At 38.5% G+C, this 22,761-nt stretch overlaps 1 protein-coding gene across 1 annotated transcript; it reads right to left on the reverse strand.

Annotated features, from left to right (window-relative positions):
* Window positions 1-741: 741 nt before the first annotated feature.
* gja1b (gap junction protein alpha 1b) lies at window positions 742-21,540 on the reverse strand. Its single transcript, XM_043684280.2, has 2 exons — window positions 21,395-21,540; window positions 742-3,968 (listed from the first exon to the last, which is right to left on the reverse strand). Exon 2 carries the CDS (start codon window positions 3,950-3,952, stop codon window positions 2,804-2,806), a length of 1,149 nt encoding a protein of 382 aa, XP_043540215.1. The 5' UTR covers window positions 3,953-3,968; window positions 21,395-21,540; the 3' UTR covers window positions 742-2,803.
* Window positions 21,541-22,761: the final 1,221 nt, after the last annotated feature.

Genomic DNA, 22,761 nt, shown 5'->3' on the forward strand with positions numbered 1-22,761 from the left:
ATTAATTGTTTAGTGGTAAAATGTGTGCTTGTGTGTTATATTTTTGAAACATATGAAAGAGGAAAAACTATTGTCAGTTCAGCACCTATTTATACTTAATAGCACATTGTCAATATCGCAGCATTAAAGTTTGAATCAATCTTTGACATCGTAGAACATGTCTGAGATCCATTGTGCTGCAAGTCAATTCTCAAGAAAATGCAATGCATCTGCAACAATATGTAAACCAATACAAATTCTCGCAATCATTTTGAAGGAAATTTTACATTTTAGTTGTTAGCTGATAATGTTTAATACTTTCATCTTTGGTTTGGGATGTGTTTTTTTTATTCCATAAAAGAATAGACTATAAAATTTCAACAAAATTTTAAGATGAGGGAATGAAAGGGATTGACAATCTTTAAGTTTATTTTCCAATTTTGACATTTTCTGTCATTTGCTTTCCATTTTTTCTAGAACTTTTGAGGATTTCTGTGAATAATGCTTCACAAATGCTTCTTCACGCATACAAAAATATTTTTTCCACATGGCATTTGAGGCAAAGTATATAAGCCTTAAGTGTTTGCAATATGTTTTGCTGGCTAAAAACCAGAAATCATCTATACAAAAGTAAAATAAATCAGGAACATGGACCATATGAATGGGAATGCAGAAAAGCATGATGTCAACCTTACAGTAAAACACCTGAAGGTTTTAATTTCCTTATAATTGATACCATAAAACAAGACCAACAAAGAGCCATCTATTAAAAAGTCACTTTATTGTTTTAAGTTATCAGGTTTTAATGAACAGAAGATTGCTCACATGCATGGTAACAACAATTGTATGAGTTTCAGTACAAGAGGGGTTGCTTGTCAGTGATTTAACATGGAATGTTAACAAGAAATTAGAAAACACTGACTAGCACATCACAAAAAATTGTTATTATGAATGAGAACATCACTGTTTCATGTGCCTTTCTTTATGGATAAACATCAAGTTTTTTTATAACCACCGCAAAATGCTTACCAGTAGCACAAGTGACTCTTTACAGATTGTGCTGGAGAGATGCACTTGACAGCTGAAACAGGTATCAGACAACAACTTCACACTCTGGTACTCTGAACACAAATTAGCAGGTTTTCTCACTTCTTTATTCAAAACTTGAAGGCTTTCTATCCACTGCCTTTACAAAATAAATGTGACCGAAAATGATAAACTTTTCAAAGTAATTAGGTTCAGTTATTGCAAAGACACAACTCTTCTGCATCAAAATAAATAGTTATATGCACGCTATTTGACAGCTTGTAACCCTCTTCAGCGTCATTGTGCATTCTAAGCAAATATAAAGTTTCAGTGCAAACGCCATTATAGCTAAAGTAATAAACAAAACTTGAATTCATGATGACCAAGTCAAACTCTAGAACTGTTGTAGAATTGCTTATGTGATGTGGTGGATAAGCTATTTACAAGATCAGAATAATACAGTTTGGTGAATGCAGATATTTGTGATGCTATATTGGCGAATACCTTTATTACTTGTTGACTAAATATTAGTCCAGCACAAAGCACATTGACTATAGGTTTCATATTACTGATAACTTCACCTCAAAAAGTATTAAACAGTACTACAATCTCTATCACAGCATTTTTTATTAAAATCTCATTCATACCAAGAATAAAGTTACTACGGCTTAGCACAAATTAGCAACCACTCTTACCTTTCTCAAAAAACAAACACAGTATCCCACCTGGATACAATATTATTCATATTATATGATTGAACAGTGGAATTTGACTTCCCATATTTACACAGGTATTTAAACAAACACATACACATCAGATAGGCTGTATTCTCAACCAAATGCATCAAAACATGTCAATATTTAAGAATCATCACCTTGCAACATTATTCCAGAATGCTCTACTACTGTTCATTGGGGTCTCCTTTAAATAAAAGATGTTTAAAGAAAATAACTGATCTTTTTGTTAAAATACTACAAAATATTGATTTGATCTAATTGTACAAAGATTTTACATTATTTAAAATCCCCAAAAAAAGATTCATGATTTGATTGTTTTTTTTACTAGATGAAGTTCCACTTTATTCAGCTGAAAACACTTCTATTTACAAAAGAAGTCAAAAATGGGAAGATGTGGAAAAAAACGTTCAGTCAAACTTGTGATTAGACACAAAGTTAGGTGAAATATGAAATGCTCACACAGAGAAGAAATATATGCAAATACTTTGAAAATTGTTTTGCTGGATAAATAATTACAAATATAGAGTGAGAAATCTGAATTGGAAAAGTATTGCTGTAATTTCAGATTCTTGTGACTGCAACATTATCTCGAATTATGTCCAGAATTGAATGAGTTTATTGTGTCAGACCATAACAGTGAAAGACATATTTTGTTCTGAGTGGAGAAAAACTTAAGTGCAAGATGGTATCTTGCAATGTTATTTCTGGGCTTAGAGAATACTTAAAAATATCAAATTAGAAAGGAGGTTAAAAAGAATACTTTGGTATAATGCAAGACTGTGGTTAAAAATGTATAAGATCAGCAAGACTTTATTGTAGTAAGGGTTCTTAAATTTTTCAGCTGGGTTTTTCCATGAATTATTTTACTGGAGTGCATATCCTCAAAAATAAAGGGTATTTCTGAGCATTAGCATGGTTTTCTGTAAAAGGTGAGCCGTTGAATTATTAGTTGATATTGAGCATAACGTATAACTACTTGGTACCAACATCTGGAGTGCACTTCCAGAAAAATAATGTATCTATTCATAGAAATGAGACAATGTCTTAAATTTTAGATCAGGCTAGACCTCAAGGTCATCTGGTCGTGGCCTGCTACTCCCACGGCTGCTGGTTCTACTAGGTGGTCTCTGTTCCTTGAGACCAATAGGCTGTAACTCTGTTATTGATGGTGATTTTTGGATGGTTGGATGTTCACCATGAAAATCAAATGCCTGTGCATGGGAGTTGGAAATGGTGCTACCAGCCTGACCAATCCTGTTTTGTTCGGTGCTGTAATTTGCCCAGTTCTGTTCATTAGCTTGCTTATTGTAGCTTCTGCAGGAGGACATATTCCTGTCCCCAGTAGCAAGCTTGTATCCAGGAGGGGACATGGGAGCAGTTGGTGGGGAGCACCCATTATAATAGGCATACTTTGATGAGGATGAGTCTTTGAGAGGGTTCACACCCATACTTTGAGAGCCCTGAAATAAGTGGCTATTTTGCTTAACACGATCTGCTAATGTTTTGAAGATAATGTAGAAAAGCTCTGTCAGGTTCAGCACAGCTGAACCAACGGATACCACCAACATAAATATGATAAAGACAGTCTTCTCAGTGGGTCGCGAGAGGAAGCAGTCTACTGTGTGTGGGCATGGGTACCTCTCACAAGCATAAATTGTGTCCAGCATGAATCTGAAACCATAAATGCACCACTGAATTAAAATGAAAGTCACTTCAAAAATTATTTTAAAGACAATACTGACTGCGTAAGTATGCATAAGAGATCCTTTAATTTTAATTTTGCCTTGCTCCTCCACACCATATTTGACTTTCTTTAGTTCTAATTGTTTCAAGGCAAGGCTGACGTCTTCACCTTCTTCTTGGAGTATCTTTAAATATTTTTCTTTCTTAGATAATCTTTTTTCTTTATGAGAAACGATAAAGACATGGATTAGGTACACCAGAGTGGGTGTCGAGACGAAAATAATCTGAAGAACCCAGAGTCGAATGTGGGAGATGGGGAAGGATTTGTCATAGCAGACGTTCGCACAACCTGGTTGCTGAGTGTTGCAGCTGAATGCAGATTGTTCATCTCCCCAGGCGGATTCCACGGCAGTCCCCAGCACTAGAACACGAAAGATGAAAAGCACGGAAAGCCATAGTTTACCTCCTGGCATCAAGTAGGACTGTGCTTTCGTCAGTACTTTTGCTAGGAGACTCCAGTCACCCATCCTGATTCAAACTTAGCTGTAAAGAAATGACAACAATGTATCAGAAGAATTCAAACTTGTTTCCGACTTTTGTTCATTTTAGAACAAAGTTTACTTTGTGTGCTTCCTTTAATAAAGCTCTGAGTGGAGAGTTCTGTCGTATAACTGTTCTTTTCGCCAGTGCTATGTCTGGAAACTCTATTTGACACCAGAGCAATTTTATGTACAAAGCAGTTGTAATACACCAGGTAGAAATGTTATGGTTACCATTAACTTTGAAATCAGGTAAACCAAAATTTTAAATATAATAGTTACAGTTCATCTTTTACGATCAATCCTTGTGTAGTACAATAATTTAGAAATCACATCACACTCCAAGTAGTCGAAACACTTCAATATGCCAAAACAATTAAGAATGAAATAAAAGAATGGGATAATATTTGGAGTGTTTTGATAAATGTAGGTAAATGAAGTTAAGATCTAGTTAACCGACAAACTTAAAATTGTGCGATACTCTGGCAACTTTTCACATCTGTGCCATTTCATACTCAGGAAGTAAAATGCCTGATGTTGAAGTGATAAATTTTGGTATGTATTCCCTTTTAAGCAAAAACTTGAATTCAGACAGCCTTTTTTTTATTCTATACAGCTACTTTATTACTTCTTCAAAATTACCTGTTAGAGGCGGGGTAGATGGTGATGAAATGGTAGTATCCCTGGACTAGAAATCACTTGTTCAAATCCTTAAATGGCAGTTAGCGAAATTTAAATTCAGTTAATTGATAAACTTGGAATTGAAACCCATCAATAAACTATCACTAATTGTCATTAACATCCATTTTGTTCACTTGTGTCTTTTAAGGAAAAACAAAAATCAGCCATCCTTTCCTGGTGTAGCCTTTATGACTTCAAATCCATAACAATGTGGCTAATTCTAAAATGCACTCTGAAATGCTCTAAAGAAGCTCTCAGTTCAAGGGCAGTTAGAGATGTGAACCAAAAGCTGGCCTTGTCAGCAATGCTCACTAAACAAATTTGGACATAACTTGAAGACAGGTTTCCTAATACAGAGGGCCATTTTGGAAAGTATAGAAAATAAGCTAAGCAAAATGAATTGAAGTTTAAGAAAAGAAGGGCGATGAAGAATAATTTGAATATTATTGAAGAATTGTGATTAAGAAGATAGTAGGATAACAATAATGTTATTAGATTGGTTATATCGAGTGAGACTGAAATTAAAGGTCAGTCGAAAAAAAATTAGCTGAACAATGAACTAACATGAAAGATAAGATGGTTTGGGCACAGAATGTATGTAGTCCCTTAAAGAGAAAAGGAGTAACAAACAAATCCAGAGCTCCCTGGATGACAAAGATGGTAGAATTTAAAGAATGTCTGTTTAAGACACAAAGAAATACAGAACCAAGCTGAGTACAGAAGGTTCAGAAATGTGAAAACAAATACTAGTAGCAAAAGGAAAGCCCAAGTCTTCTGTAAGCACTTCCACAGTAAAAGCTTGGTAAAAAGGAGAATAAAATATAGGGTATGATTCTAAAAGAGCAGAAAGACCTGGGTGCAGGTCTACATAAGTCATTAAAAGTGAGAATAAATGCAGAGAGATGGTGACAAAGTATACTATGCTTTATAAATAGGGGTATATAGAGTACAAGAGCAATAGGTTATGATTGTCAGCTGAAATACTGTTGTGCATAGTATCGCCACACTTTAATAAAGATGTGAATCCAATGGGTTCAGTGGAAAAAAAAAGGATGGAGCACTAAAGCGATGAGGAAAGATTGAAGAATTTGGAAACGTTTTCCTTGGAGAGGAAAAGGTGAAGAGGAGACTTAGTAAAAGTTTACAAAATCATGAAGAGTCTGGACAAAGTGGGCAGGGAAAAACCATCCTAATTATCAAAAGACTGAGAACCGGGGTTACAATTTTATAGCTTTTCCCAAAGAAAAGCATAATTGTGAGGTGAGAAAAAAATATATTTACCAGTGAGTAGTTAGAATTCATTGTCTAAAAAGTGTGGTAGAGACAGGTTCAATTGAGGCATTAAGGAGGGAACTGGATGATTATTTAAACAGAAACAAAGTGAAAATCTTCAGCCTTTTCCCTGTAACCTTGCATAGAGATCAAATGTTCAAAGAGCCAGAGCAGACATGATGCACTGCAACAAAACTGTGATTCTGAGATTGAACAGATCACAGTTTCCTTCAGGAAAGGAAACCTAAATCCTTGCACAGCCTGAACAACAAACCCATAACAACTGACCTTTAATTGCTCTCTGAAGAGGTCTCATGAAGCCACTCAGTTGCATTAAACTGCTATAGGGAGAGGCTGAATAGGCTGAGGCTGTTTTCTCTGGAGCATCGGAGGCTGAGGGGTAACATTATAGAGGTTTATAAAATCAAGAGGGGCATAGATAGGGTAAATAGACAAGGTCTTGTCCCTGGGTTAAGGGAGTCCCGAACTAGAGGACATAGGTTTATGATGAGAAGGGAAAGATTTAAAAGGGACTTAAGGGGCAACATTTTCACGCAGAAGGTAATGAGCTGCCAGAGGAAGTGGTGGAGTTTGGCACAATTACAACATTTCAAGGGCATTTGGATGGATATATGAATAGGAGAGATTTAGACAGATATGGGCTAAGTGCTGGCAAAGGGGAGTAAATTAGTTTAGGATATCTGGTCAGAATGGATGAGTTGGACCATGCTGCACATCTCTATGACTCTATGTGACAGAAAATCTGAATAGAACAACATCCAACAACACACAGCATTAAAATGGATACCAAAAAAACAGAAAGATACACTTTGCCAGTCAACCTTGCAAAGTCTTCCTCGCCAACATCTGGGAACTTGAGCCAAAACTGGGAGATTTGTCTCAGAATCCTGTCATACTCATACTCATTAATTTATACCTCACATATAAATGGCCCTCAGCCCCATCCTGAGGTAGATGCTGCCTCAGCAACAGGATAGACTGACTAGTGCTGACAGCACTATGCTACACATTTTGGAATGACTACAACAATTTTCATTCATATAACATGAGGACTGTTGGAATGTCTCCCTTCTTTTTCCACTTCATTTTTGACCATAATATTTGTTTTTTTTTTTCTCTAAAGCACATCATGGCAAATTATTGAGTACTTAACTATTTATGTGCTGTGATTATAAAAGGAACAATGACATATAGGTTTTCTCGAGATTCATAAACAGAGGTTAGGACTATCAGACTTAAACTAATCTAAATAAAGTAATAAAAAATGCACCAACCACTATGTATGGCACACACACACACACACACATAAAATTAGACGTTACAAGAAATAAGAAGAAAGTAGAATCTGTTATTTGATGATTAAGCTGGTCTGAGGCTACATTTTGTGGTCTTTTAACTTTTCAGCAGTCCCAGTATTCCTGATCTAAATATGTAGCTGATTCACTCAAGTGTCCTTGTAGAGATGGCAGTCAGTCAACATAAAGTCAAAGCAAAGTCAATGTTTCAGGTCAACTGATACTGCTTTAGAACTAATTCTAAAGAAAGAAAATCTGAAACATTAACTGTTTCTCTCCACAAATATCGCCAAAGCTGAAAAGCTTTTCCTGCAATTTATGTTTTTGAGAAAGAAAATTTCAAGTTGACCTCATTTATACAATCTATCTGTTGGAAATACATGACTGTATTGGATAAAATGACCGCCAGTCTTGTAGAGATGAAGACCCATCTTCATTCTGGATTGGATGACATCTTCAACAGTGGCATCAAGTTGTGCTTACCAGGAAGAATATCCTCACTGCTGCTCAATTGCATTCCAACAGGGTTTTGCAGTTCTGGACATCATTAAGCCTCAGGCCAAACATGGGAGAAAAAGGGCTGAATTCAAGCCATAATACAAGAGTGAATTCTCTTGATATCAAAGCAACATTTGACAAAGTATGACATCAATGAACTCTATCAAAATGTAAGTCAATGGGAATCAGAGAAAATGTCATCTTCTAGTTGGATCTATATTTAACACAAAAGATGTTGGAAGACCATCTTCTAAACGTGAGATACCATCGCTTATGTATCTTCAGGCTGTGTACCAGGACCAGCATCTAGCTGCTTCAGAGGTCAGAAGTGGGGATGTTCACTGATGATTGTACAATATTCAGAACCTTTCCAAAGTTCTCAGATACTGAAGCAGTCCCTATTTATATGAAGCAAGGCCTGAATAATAATCAGGTCGATAAGTAACATGCATACCAGACAAATGCCAGGCAACAACCATCACTAAGAGAAAATGTAAAGGGTAAGTGAAACTTTATCGAATGCTTCAAATCCAAAATTTTCTGTTCTTTTCCAAAGAAAGGTTGAGTGGAAAAGGAACGGGTTTCATGTTGTAGGTGAGGAAAAGTGGGAAGGAGCAAGTGGAAAAGAAGGGAAGATCAGGGGAAAGTTAGAGAGGATGAGGGTGGTTAGAGATTCCTAAACCAAATCATCCGCCGACATTTCCGCCACCTCCATACAGACCCTACCACCAGGGATATATTTCCCTCCCCACACCTCTCCGCCTTCCGCAAAGACTGTTCCCTCCGTGACTACCTGGTCAGGTCCACGCCCCCCCTACGACCCACCCTCCCATCCTGGCACTTTCCCCTGCCACCGCAGGAACTGTAAAACCTGTGCCCACACCTCCTCCCTCACCTCCATCCAAGGCCCCAAAGGAGCCTTCCACATCCATCAAAGTTTTACCTGCAAATCCACTAACATCATTTATTGTATCCGTTGCTCCCGATGCGGTCTCCTCTACATTGGGGAGACTGGGCGCCTCCTAGCAGAGCGCTTTAGGGAACATCTCCGAGACACCCGCACCAATCAACCAAACCGCCCCGAGGCCCAACATTTCAACTCCCCCTCCCACTCTGCCGAGGATATGGAGGTGCTGGGCCTCCTCCACCGCCGCTCCCTCACCACCAGACGCATGGAAGAAGAACGCCTCATCTTCCACCTCGGAACACTTCAACCCCAGGGCATCAATGTGGACTTCAACAGCTTCCTCATTTCCCCTTCCCCCACCTCATCCTAGTTTCTAACCTCCAGTTCAACACTGTCCCCTTGACTTGTCCGGACTTGTCCAACCTGCCCAGCTCCTTTTCCACCTATCCACTCCACCCTCTCCTCTCTGACCTATCACCTTCATCTCCTCCCCTACTGACCTATTGTACTCTATGCTACTCTATCCCCACCCCCACCGTCCTCTAGCTTATCTCTCCACGCTTCAGGCTCTCTGCCTTTATTCCTGATGAAGGGCTTTTGCCCGAAACGTCGATTTTGCGTCCTCAGATGCTGCCTGAATTGCTGTGCTCTTCCAGCACCACTGATCCAGAATCTGGTTTCCAGCATCTGCAATCATTGTTTTTACCACACAGAACAAAAAGGCAAAGTGAGGCTGGTGATTATTACATGGAAAAAAGATAGGTCCAGATTTGTGGTATCAGTAGATGTTAATATAATACAAGTCAGCTCTGATAAAAGCAAAACCCAGAAAACTGGAGAATGAGGAGGTAAGAAAAGATGACAGGGTTCATGGTCTGAATTTGTTGAATGCCATATTGAGTCCTGAGGGCTGCAAAGTGCAATGGAAAACTAGGTGCTGTTCCTTCTGTTTTCATTGGGCTTTCCTGGAACACTGCAACAAAAATGGAAACTTGAGAGCAAGTTGGTGTATTAAAATGAAAAATTATCAGAAGGTCCTCTTCATGCTTCCAGAAGGTCTCCCAAAGAGGTCTCTCAGTCTGAATTTCATCTCCCTAATACAGATAAGTCTGCATTGTGAGCAACAAATACACAGTAGACTTAATTGAAAGAAGTACAAGTAAATTGCTGCTAACTTGAAAAGGAGTGTGTGGGGCTGTGAACTGTGATGAGGGAAAAGATAAAAGGGAAAATGTTACATCTCCTGTGATTGCATTGGGGGTTGTGGGGCAGAAATACTGGCGGTGAGAGGAGTGAGTTTCAGGAAATGGATATCCCTTAGACATTCTGACAGGGGAAAAAGAGAAAAATACGTGGTAGAGTTATACTGGAAATGGCAGAAATAATGAAAAATGATCCTTTGAACAGGCTTGTGAATTGGAAAGCAAGGACAAGCAAAAGTCTATCGTAGTTCTGGAAAGGAGGGGCAGAGGCAAGGGTAGAAGTGCAGGAAACGAGTTGAACACAGCTGAGGCCCCTGTCCACCACAGATGGGGACAGTTCACAGTGGAGGAAAATGGAAAACATGTCAGAAACACTTATGGAAGCGGCATAAACAGAACAAATGTAAAGAGACAAAGAAACTGATAAAATAGAATGGTGTCCTTATAGGAAGCAAGATACCAGGAAACTTTTTTTTCCCGCTTGAAAGGTAAGGAATCTGTGGAATTTTACTGCAGATGGCTGTCAAGGCTGGGTCATTGTGTATATTCAAAATTGAAATAGACAGATTTTCACTCAATAAGGGAACCAACCATTATGGGCATAAAGCAGGAATGTGAAGTGGAGGAATATCAATTCAGTCATGATCTAATTAAATGGCACAGTGTTTTTGATGGTCAAGTGGCCTACTTCTGCTCCTACATCTTATGGTCTGAAGTGTATTCAAGGTAGCTGCGGGAGTCAGTCGGTTTGTAATAAATATTAGTTGATAGTGTAAGCCCAAGAATGGAGCCAGGGAAGTCAAGGAAGGGGGGGGGAACCAGGCAAGAGGATGGTACAAATCAGAAGCAAAATTGATTAATTTTACCAATTTGAGACAGATCCCATAAAAAAAAAGGCAGATACAATGAAGGACTTTGCAGGTACCCATGGCCATATTTTATATTTGGATGAAGTGAAACAAGTTAAAGGAAAAATTATTCCCTAACAGAATAAGTTCATCCACAGTGTTTTAATCACCTCACTTTGATATTCAATGGTATTACCATAATTGAATCTGACAACCCTGTGGTTAACATTCAAGAGAACTGACTCCATATAAATATTACATTCATAAGAGTAGGTCTGAGGCTGGAAAATAACTTCCCTCCTTGTCCACCATCTACAAGGCACAAATCAAGAATGTAATGGAATGTTCTCTACTTATCTGATAGATAGTGAGAACAACACTCAAGAGTCTCGAAATGATCCAAGACAGAGCAGGCTACTTGAGGGACACCCCATCCACTTCCAACATTCATTCGGTCCACCGCTGACTCACAGTAGTGGAAGGTGAATCATCCACAAGATGCACTGCAGCAATTCCAAGGTTCCTTATCAATAACTTACTGAACCCAAAAGCCTTTAACTTACAAAAGAACAAAGCCAGCAAATGCTTTAGAATGTTAATAAACGATTCTTCCCCATGTCACTCTGGGTATTCTTAAACTACTCCAACTGCAGTATTTCAAGGAAGTGACCAGCCATCACCTTCTGAAAATGTAATACAGGGTCAGTTGGCTGTATAGCCCATTTGTGATACAGGTAGCATGGATTCACTTCCCATACCAGTTGAGTCTACCATGAAAAGGCCCACCATCTCAATTTTGCCCCTCAAATAAAGTGTGGTGATTCTCAGGTTAAACTCACCACCGGTTCTTTCCCTCTCTCTCATGGAAGAGAAGGACTGTGGTAACTTTACTGAATATAATTAGAAATGTACAATAATTGCAGCCCTTGTCAGCAGTTCTCATATGTCAAGGAAAAAAAAAAGTAAAAAGCAATTCAGAAAACTTAACCAAATAAATGCAGGAAGAAAAAAAAGGATGCTATAGTGGTAAGAAACAGTAAGTTGAAAGTTTTCACAAGCAATAATATTGTCATGTAATAATAAATTACTAATAATATTATCCTACTACTTTACTTGACATTTGTTTTGAAAAAATAGTCTAAGTATTAAGGACTCTAAGGATTAAATAGCATACTTTCATATGAAGCAAAATGAACTAATTAACTGCTTTTCTGGTCCATCACCTCACTAAACTCTAAACAGGGAAGGTCTTAGGTTCTAATGCACCCGCAGATTGAGTTAGCTGATATCTATTCAACTGCCGGTTGGGTCCCTGCTCTGGACCAGGGAAGCTCAGATTCAAGTCCATTCTGCTCCAGAACTATGTAATAACATTTCTGAACACATTGATTAGAAAAATAGTTCAACTGCCTGTTGGGAGGCCCTCTTGTGGTACAGTGGTAGTGCGCTGGACAAGGAGACCTGGTTTCTAATCCCACCTGCTCCAGATGTGTGAAATAATAATCCTTGAAAGTAGAGTCACAGATAGACAGGACAGTGAAGAAGGTATGTGGTATGCTTGCCTTTATTGGTCAGTGCATTGACTATCGGAGTTGGGGGGTCATGTTGCGGCTATACAGGATATTGGCCAGTTCCAGAATACTGCATGCAGTTCTGGTCCCCCTGCTGTAGCAAGCATGTTGTGAAACTTGAAAGGGTTCAGAAAAGATTTATAAGGATGCTGCCAAGGTTGGAGGGTTTGAGCTAGAGGGAAACGCTGAATAGGCTGGGGCTATTTACCCTAGAGTTTCAGAGGCTGAGGCATGACCTTATAAAGGTTTATAAAATCATAATGGGCATAGTTTGAGTGAATAGCCAAGGTCTTTTCACCAGTGTAGCGGTGTCCAAAACTAGAGCGCACAGGTTTAAAGTGAGAAAGGAAAGATTTAAAAGGAACCTAAGGAACAACTTTTTGATGCAGAGGATGGTGAGTGTACGGAATGAGCTGCCAGAGGAAGTGGAGGAGGCTGGTACAATTATAACATTTAAAAGGCATCTGGATAGGAAGAGATACGGGCCAAATGCTGGCAAATGGAACTAGGTTAATTTAGAATATCTGGTCAGCATGAACAAGTTGGACCGAAGCGTCTGTTTCCATGCTGTATAGCTCTATGACTCTCTGACTGTAACAGGTTGATTAGAAAAATAGGTCAACTGCCTGTTGGAAGGCAGTAGGGTAACCATACTTAATGTCAACACTTCAAGAGGAAATTAATCTAATCATCTGGCAAAGTTTTTAATTTTGAGTGATCTAGGCTAGAAAAGCATTTGCTCATAAGTTGGGGAGGAGGGTATGACATGTTTCCCCTCCTCCTAGAAACAAACAGCCTGCTGCCAAACACCAGCTGGACCAATATTATAAGAAGTCAGATGCGCTACAGAAGAAAAAAGAAAGCTCAAGATGTGAAGAGAGGAGCAATGAAAACAGAAGGGATGAAATAAACTTTGAAGAAATGTTTGCGCTATGCCTTTCAAATATATCAGTAGGAAAATGGAATGAGCAGATATTTTAAAATTGTAACAGGTTTCTTTTCTATCAAGACTGGAGAAAAGTAGCAATTTTGAGATAGTCACAAGAATTTAATAATGCATGTTATGTTAATCAGCTCTTGTATGGGTATAATGTATTGGTAATGGTTACAAAAACAAACCATAAAAAGGAAAAAGTGACAAAACTAAGTGTGTTTAATGAATACAAGTACACACCAGTTAAATTTTAATATTGCCTCTCACCTACAATGTTCTGGAATTTTCATATCGAATAAGTAATGCTGCTTATTTAGTTGTAGTGTTCAATCCACATTTGTCCAATTAAGGTTATCAACGTTCAAATCAATGTATAAATTGAATTGATTCTCAAATTTTGGCTGCTCTGGTAACACATCGAGCTACAATATGTCACAGGAGAATGTAGAAAGTGAAGTATTTGCTATTTTATAAAATAATTCAAATAACCTGGATTTATAAAAACAAATATGAGACTTTGCTCAGTGCTAGTACTCTTGGTATTTCTGAAAGGTTACGGGTGCAAGCTTTATTCCTTAACTGAGTATGGAAATTAGACTGACACTTCAGTACAATAGGGTTATCTGAAAGAGGTGCCTAATTCAGATAACCTAATAAACCAGAATTAGTTTACCTCTTAGGTGAATGCAAAGGTAATGCCATGACAAAAGAGGAGTGGAGTTTTAAGTGAATTTATCAACACTTTTTCAGACACCATCCTTAAAAATGGATTTCAGATAATTGAAAGAGCAGAAAAATCAGTGATCACAGATCAGATGCCCATTATACACCCTGCCTCAAATTATTAACGGCTAAAACAAAGTGACTAATCCATGCCCAGTTTTCTACTCCTACCAAAGTTTGAAATATTCTCATTGGTGCATGCAAAATCTTTGTAATGCAAAATGGCTGCCCTCCTGGCCATAAATGTGACAGCACTTCAAAAGAATTCAATAAACTGAAATGGTTGAATATTGTTTAAAAGAAAATTAACAATACATCTGTTAAACTTGTTCCAAAGCACAAACTGCATGGTATCACTGTGTTATATACATGGGCTGTGCAGGACACAAAGTATTGTTTATTTTTGTCCTTTTTGTATCTATGACTGGTTCTGAACAAAATAAAAAGTTGTGTAATTTACTACAACCAGTTCTGAGCAATTTTACCACATACCTGGTGAAGGATTCCTTTAACTTCCCAAAGAAGATACAGGACCTGCATTTTAATAGTAATTCTGTGACCACATGCCCATTCAACACTGCCAACCTGTATAGATACATTTCAGCACATGTAGATTCAGACAACGGCACTTATAAACTTGGCCACTCACACAGTTGAGTTCAACTTTACTGACATCACACTCACCTACATACATGGAATCCCCTCTAGGCCCAGGTCTCGCAAACATTTTCATCAACTACCATGGGATATGTGTTTCAATGGAATGATGCCTTTCCTCTTACACTTTGTAAATTTCTGATATATTGAAATATGTGGTTGTATGTAAAAAAATTCTTACATGCATTAATTGGACCAATCCAATGTGTAAATTCACCTTTGAAGCAGTCTAACAAACTTGCTTTCTTCAATGTGGTAGTTGAGAAATCTGCTAATGGGTGTCAACCATGAGCCTTCACCGGTCAGTTTACACTTTGGGATTCTTAAGCTCCACACAAGTTTGACCATATAGGCAAGCGCATATATAGAGCCTAAGCCATTTGTTTGCTGTGCAGGCTTGATGTTGAAATAGGTTAGATCAAATCTATTTTGCAGGGTAATGGCTACCCTGATAAGATTATCACTCACCGTAAATCACACAAACTCGGGATTGTGCCTAAGGTCACCACTTACTATCCTGAAACATGACCATTCTACATCATGCAACCATGGAGGGATAAGATGTCTCAAAAACATGAGCAACATGAGAAGCTAGCCATTTCATGGTGCAATTAAGCTGTAGCCACATGCACAATATTCTCCACCAATAGGATGATGTCATTAAACCAAAAACCATTCTACATACTGTACCAAGTGTGTGAATCAGTGTCAGTGTGATGTCATGAATATAGACTAGAAGTATGAATTTGTGGATCATATCAAACAAGGCATCTCTCTGGCTATTCACAGGTAACTGACTGTACACAATCAATCTGTGCTTGAAAACTAGGAACACAGTATCCAGCATTACATTTGATTCTGCAATTTGGTCATACTTGTGCAATTATAACAAGAATTACACTGACAACCAAGATTATCAGTCAACTTTGCATAGTAGCTCACTTATGTTTGATACAAGCTACATATATTCATTAATAAAGCCTGTTCCTTGCCGGGCAAAAGAAATTTGCCACTATTATTACTTTCTCAATGAAATAAAAGCTTGAGGGATAATGTACTCTGGTGCATTTCTGATAGTGATCCGCACCTAATCAGAGTTGACTCATTTTTTTTTAATTTAAATAAAAATGTTTTGGGATAATTGTCCCAAAGTGTATTTTCCCTGCCAATGCCGCAACCAATCTGAACCCACATGTCCACAAATTCTCATCCTATTTCTCATGCAGTTCAAATTTATGTTTCCTTTGGAATGTGGCATGCTTCTGTCTGTCCTGAGGGGGTTAAGATGAAAAACCGTGACAACATGCCACTTTTGTCCCCAATCAAAAAATCTTTAAGTTTAAGAAATTATAATAGCCACATAGATTCCTAACATGAATAGGTTCATGTGATAAATCTGAACTCATTTGGAAGTTTATGTGGTGTAAATCTAATGTTCAGATACAAAACAATTATTGTAAGGAAGAACAGCTGCTTCATGTTCTTTACTGCAGGAATCACGTGTTAAATATAATTTATGCACAGTATCTATGAGCAAAAAAAAATACATTTTATTGAATTCAAGATAGTTAAAAAGGTGAAAACATCTTAGAGAGTCTGTGGTTAATTTCTCAGTGCTTGGCATGTCTTTGCTTTAAATTTATTCATTCAACATCACCTTCACTGGCTTGGCTAATATTTATTGGGCATCCCTAACTGCCCTGAAACTGAGTGATTTGAAAAGCTATTTCAGAGGACAGTTAAGAGTCAACTATATTGCTGTGGATCTGGAGTTATATGTAGGCCAGAGGAAGTTAGGACATTTATGAACCAGGTGGGTTTTACAACAAGAGACAGTAGTTGCATGCCTACCATTAATCTAGCTTTGAATACCTTTTCGAATTCAAATTTCACCATGCCAACTTTCATGTTGGGATTTGAACATATATCCTAATATTAAGCCTTACGCTCTGTATTGGTAGTTCTGTGACATTACCACCACGTAACCATCTCACCATATTTTAATTGAATATATTTTCTTAAATATATTTAATATTTGGATGTGAATTGAAATATGATTGGTAACATATTTTATTGCATTTTCACATTCTGGTAACAAAAATATTTTGAGCATCCTGTAACAAGAACCTTGACGGAAAAGATATGTAAAACTTAATATTCATCTCTCTTTGTTTGGCCAATCTGAAAGCTTGTCATATACCCAGTGCCACTTTAAAGCCTTAAAGTCCCGAACCAGAGCTTTAATGGTGGGCAGGTGGAAATACAGAACAGGAATGGCAAATCATTCAGCCCCTTAAACCTGGCCCAACACTCAGTAAAGTAAGACCATGACTGATACAAATTTCCCATTCTCAACTACCCCTTATAGCCTTTGAAACCCTGCCTCAAATGGTTTCATCTACTTCTGTCTTATAAATATTCAATGACACTCTCCCCCGTACTGCCTTCTGATGCAGAAAATTCCAAGGTTGTGTAAGACTTTTATAAAAAGGTTACTCCTCTTCACCTCTTAAAAAAATGTTCGCAAATTTTAAGACCTTGTTCCCTTGTAACGGATTGATGCACAAGAGGAAACAATTTTTGCAAGTTCAACGTTGTCAAAACCATCTTACACACTTCAATCAATTCACCCTCACCCACTAAACTTCAGTAAAAAACAAGCCCAACCTATGCATGTATCCTCATAAGACAAGCCAACAATTCCAGGTATCAATTTTGCAACAAAATCAGAAACCGCTGGAGTACTCAGCAGATCAGGTAACATCAATGGACAAAAAAAAACACATTTGGAGTCCAGAAGTTCTGACGAAGGATCACTGGACTCGAAATATTTACTTTGTTTTTCCCTCCATAGATGCTTCCAGATTTGCCAAGTCTCTCCAGAACTTTCTGTTTTCATTTCAGATATCTAGCAACCACAGTTCTTTGTTTTACATCAAAGTAGCAAACCTTCTTCGAAATGACTCCAATGTATTTACATCCTTCACCAAATAAGGAGACCAAATTTCACACAGCATTACAGACATGTTCTCATTAATGTCGTGTGTAGCTGAAGCTTGAGTTTTTTACTCTTCTATACATTTCATCTCATAATAAAAGATAGCATCCCATTACCCTTCTTCATATATGCTGTACAAACATCTGAACACCTAAATCCCTCTGCACCATGAAATTCTGCTTTCTTATTCTTCTCATTAAAGTGAACAAATTCACATTGTCCCATATTATACTTAATTTGCTTTACTTTTTACCCACTCATTCAACCTATCTATATCTGCCTACGACATCCTCATGTCTTCTCCACAACATACCTTCTTCCCTGCCTTGGTATTTTCTGTGAATTTAGTTTCCATGACTACTTTCCCCTCCTCTAATCCATTGATGAAAACTGTAAAAGATGGATTCCCCAGAACACACCCACTCATCATATCCTGCCAATTAAGCAAAAACTCATTGACACATATTTTGTTTTCTGCCAACCAATCTCTTATCGAAGCCTATATGTTACCCTATACAACATGAACTTTTATTTTGATGTAATATTATTTTTTCTGGAAATTCACTTATAGGCTCCCTTTTATTATCCACAGTGCATGTTACTATTTCAAATAACTCCAATAAATTGGTTAAATGTGATTTCCCTTTGACAAGTGTTCAGTCATAACAATTCTACTGTTCAATTCTCACACCCTCCCTATGACAGATGCTAAGCTACCTTGCCTATAATTTCCTGTTTTCTGCCTTCTTCCCTCCTTGAATAGAAGAATTATATTTAGTACTTTCAAGTCCGATTGAATATTTCCAGGATCTAGCAAAGTTTGGAAAACTAACACCAATGCATCTACTTGCTTATGAGCCACCTCTTTTGAGACTCTAGGATGTAATCCATCTGGACCCCAAGTCTTGTCTTGTCAGCATATAACGCCATCGGTCCGCTTGGCACCACTTGCCTTGTATTCATAATTTCACCGAATTCCTCAGTCCCTTCCCACCTCCTGATTCACATGTACAACAGCAATGTTTAATATATCCTCCAATGTGAAGAAAGAAACAAAATATTTGTTCATTTCATCCACCATTTCTTTATTATTTACTATTAGTTTCTTATTTTCACCATGCTTTAGAGGATCAGAGCTCAATTCATTTACTTTTTTTCCCCTTTTCAAGTAACTGTAGAAACTCTTGCTGTCTGTTGTTACATTCCAGCTTGCTTCATCTCATTTCAGATTTCCTCTTCCAGATTAACCTTTCAGCCATTCCCTGCTGTTTTTAATATTCTGACCAATAAATTGACTTTTCACTCATACTTTTGCATTTATATGCATTTTCCTCAAGTTTTATGTTATCTTAACTGATTTAATTAGTGGCTCCTCCCTTTAGACTGTTAGTTGGAATATATTTATTCTGAGTATTCTGTAATATCCTCTTAAATATCTGCCACCTTGTCTCTATTGATCTATCCCCTAGCCTAGATAGATCAACTAGTCAACTTCAACTCGTTCAGCTTTCATGCCAGTACTGTTGTTTTTAATTTAGGTTTAAAATATGAGTCTTCCATTCTAACTGAATGTAAAATTTGATCTTATTGTGCTTGCTGCTACCCAGGGGTTCCTTTACTCTAAGGTTCTTAATTAATCCTGTCACACGACATAGTGTAAAGCATAACAATAACTTGTTCTCTGGTCGATTCCAGAATGTCAATTGCTTCTAGTGTCCCCCAGGAATCTATTCTTATCTAACTTTTAGTTCTCATTTAATTGCTTTCCCAAAGCAACTTCATCCGAAAGGACAGTGTTAATTTTCACAGGTATGCTGCTGAAATCCAATTCTGTCCAATTCTCTCTGGCTCCGGCGTTGTTACTATATTACAAGACTGCTTATCTATTAGCTATAATGAGCTATAATTTTAAAAGAAGTGTGAAGACTAAAGTTGTTTTTAATCCCCTCTCTAAACTTAATTCCTTTAACTTCTGGCTCCATCTCTATCCCTGGTAATGATGGTAACAGTCTGAGATTAAGCCAATCTGTTCACGACATTAGCACCAAATTTGATCCTGAGATGAGATTCTAACCTCATTATGCACATTTGAAGATGATCTTTTCCCACCCCTGTTAAATCGCCCAACGTCACTCATCTCAGCTCATCTACTGCTGGAGCCCTCAGTTGTGTTATCTCTGGATTTGATAATAATGTACTCCTGGCCGTTTTATTTTGATGTCTACATTCTTTGGTAACTTTTCATTTAAGCTTAACTCCTACTCCGGAGTTTGCAGTCTGTGATGTCTTAATTAAATATTGCTTCCGATTTGTTCAACACCAACTTTCGCGTACACACCACCTCACCAATGTACGATGTAGAGTGTGTCTTTTCCAGAGCACTGCTGTGAACATGATCCTCCTGAAAGCTACTTTTTGTTTCTTTCATGAACTGCTTTCCGAAAGAGGTATTTTTCTTAAGGGAAAGCATTCTTGCTTTCATATCAAAATACATGCTTAACTGAAGTACTTTTTTTCAACTTCATTGCGAAGTTTTACAATCTGTCTCTAATGCCGGGTAAAACCCCTCTCAGTCCCCAATTCTCAGCTGGTTTACTCTGTAGTGGATCCGATATGACATTTGCGCTGGCTCGCTTTTAACATGAGCTTATCCGCGTCTTCAAATGGTACTTAATACAACAGATTGTTAATGACAGGTAACTAGAAAAGTAGTCTGCTTTTGTGAACATAAATCATACAACTAGGATTCCACAAAGTCACAATTAAAACACACATTTTCCTGACTGGAATATTGGGTATTTTCCCAAAGTACCTGTTCAGAGATAGTATTTCACGCTTCCCTGGAGGGTGGTGGACTTGAACCCGGGTCTCCTCCCTTTATATAGCTCCTGTGAAATGCACTGGGTTTTCCCATTGTTTTAAAAGCTGCATAAGTTGTTGTTGAAACGTTGGGTTTCGGAGGCAAATGTAGTCCTTGGGCTGTACTACGAAATACTCCAACTTTGCTAATCAGCCTGGCTATGTCTGTTACGATGCATGCCTGGGTCAGGAAGGGACTTGAACCCGGCTCTCCTGTTCCGGGGGTAGGGAGACTCCCACTGTCCCCACAGGCTCTGTCCTGCCTTCACTGGGACGCCTGCACTGGACAAGACCACCTGTTACCGGGCACCCAGAGGAGTTTCGCTTCACTTCGGCGGAACAGCTCAGTGGCAACAGTTCACCTCACCGAGCTCTGCTTTGGTTTTCCCCAGAGGTAGGAAACACCAGGAGGTGGGGCTGGCCGGATGGATAAGACCGTTAGCTAACATTTCCAAACTAAAACAAAACTACGAGAGTTGGTTAGTTTAGAAGGCAAGCGTGACGTTTAAAGACCAAAACGCCGCGTTTTCAAACATTTGTACTTTCAAGTCGTAGGGAACTTAATCCAATTCACTTCAAGAAATCAGGTCAGGTAAAGATGCTGTTAGATTAACCTTACTGTTTGAAGATGAGAGGGGTTAGTTAATATCCGTCCCTTTTACCTTCTCTCAAAGGCTGGAATAAGTTAGATACTGAGCGAGTTTTGTAAATTCAAGGCTGGGGAAAGATTATATTTCTTTGCATGTGGGATCGAGCACGGTTGGAGTGTATTCCATTCATCCCTTTAATATTCCCCAACAATCCTTCAATATCAGCAATGCAGAGCAGTTTTGAAACTATCAACCTCTGGAGAGGACAACATCACTTTAACACACACCATACAGTGCACAAGAGTTACTTTCACCAGCTGGAAAGTGAGTATGAACTCCTGCAAACTTAGTGAGAAGCAAGTTGTACACCTTACCGACAAAGTCTCGGGAGAAAACGTGGGCGCGGATTCGGATCGTTCAGCTCGGGAGCAGTAAAACCAATCAGCTGGATGTTGCTCTACTCCTAGCTGAAGGAAGAACCTGTCTCTAGCCTGTGCAAACTCCGCTGCTCGATTTAAAGCTCTTTTAGCTCAAAAAAAGTTTTGAGGGTCATCTGACGCGTGACGTCACGGCCGCTGCTGAACTCCGCAAGTTTCACAGGGATCTCGCAGCCGCCTGTCCCTTTAGCCCACAGCTCCTCTCAGTGTGAGCTCTGGCCGCCCCCAGGGCTGTTCCGTCCCATATCTAAACTGTAACCACGGAGCTTCTACAACTGGTAACTGTTACCAGTACATCTCGCAGCCCTAGCACGCAATCTGCTAAGCATCTTTCTGATATATTAATACTGTCATTCAACTGGTCTACACTGCATTAAAGCTAACCCCATACTTCAAACACATTTCAAACAATGAACTTTTACATTCACGTGGACTATTTGCTCCTCAAGAGTGTTAGGAAACAACAATGTGTGGCCTGATAATAAAGAATACTGTCTCCCTCCTTTTACAGGTCGAATTTTCACATCTCCAGCCAGAGGAAGTGATGGAGGCTGGTACAATTGCAACATTTAAGAGGCATTTGGATGGGTATATGAATAGGAAGGGTTTGGAGGGATGTGGGCCTGGTGCTGGCAGGTGGGACTAGTTTGCGTTGGGATATCTGGTCGGCATGGACAGGTTGGACTGAAGGGTCTATTTCCATGCTGTACACCTCTATGACTCTATCTGTCTAAACAATTAGGACTTTCATTGCAAAATCAAGTGACTCCGAGGGTGACACCCCGACTGTCTTTTACCAACGTAATCTGTCGAGAATACAAAACTATTTCACAAAAAAAAATATCGTTGACGAGTAATGTCAACATGTCAATGTTTGGAGATGTTATGAAGACTGAGTGACAAGCTGGTTTAATACTGTCGCAATCCCCTTGTGTTACTGTGTTAGGATGTCGTTCAATATGTGAAATGAATCCAATAGAAACATAGAAACGAAACAAAACCGTAACTTTTGACTTCACCAACGTATGATCAAACAGGGTTTGTTTTTGACCGGCTCGTTTTCCATTAGAAATACAGAGTTGTCAAGGATTACTATAAAATAACTTAAAACATTTGAATTCCACTCTGGAACGTCGCAAGCTGAATTGAAATAATCTTATATGGTAAAATGTTGTTAACATTAAAGACCTAGAAATCTCAATTTAAGCCATTCCCTGTTTTGAAGAAAAGTCACTGGAGCCGAAACTCTGCTGTATGTGCACCGGTGCTGCCAGACCTGTTGAGTTTCTCCAGCACTGGTTTCG

This window comes from Chiloscyllium plagiosum, unplaced genomic scaffold (assembly GCF_037043375.1).
Source record: "Chiloscyllium plagiosum isolate Xiang-an unplaced genomic scaffold, Cpla_swu_hap1 HiC_scaffold_3, whole genome shotgun sequence".
Classification (NCBI taxonomy): Eukaryota; Metazoa; Chordata; class Chondrichthyes; order Orectolobiformes; family Hemiscylliidae; genus Chiloscyllium; species Chiloscyllium plagiosum.

Coding starts and splice junctions, on each gene's coding strand:
- gja1b (XM_043684280.2), bottom strand. CDS start 3,952: ATGGGTGACTGGAGTCTCCTAGCAAAAGTACTGACGAAAGCACAGTCC.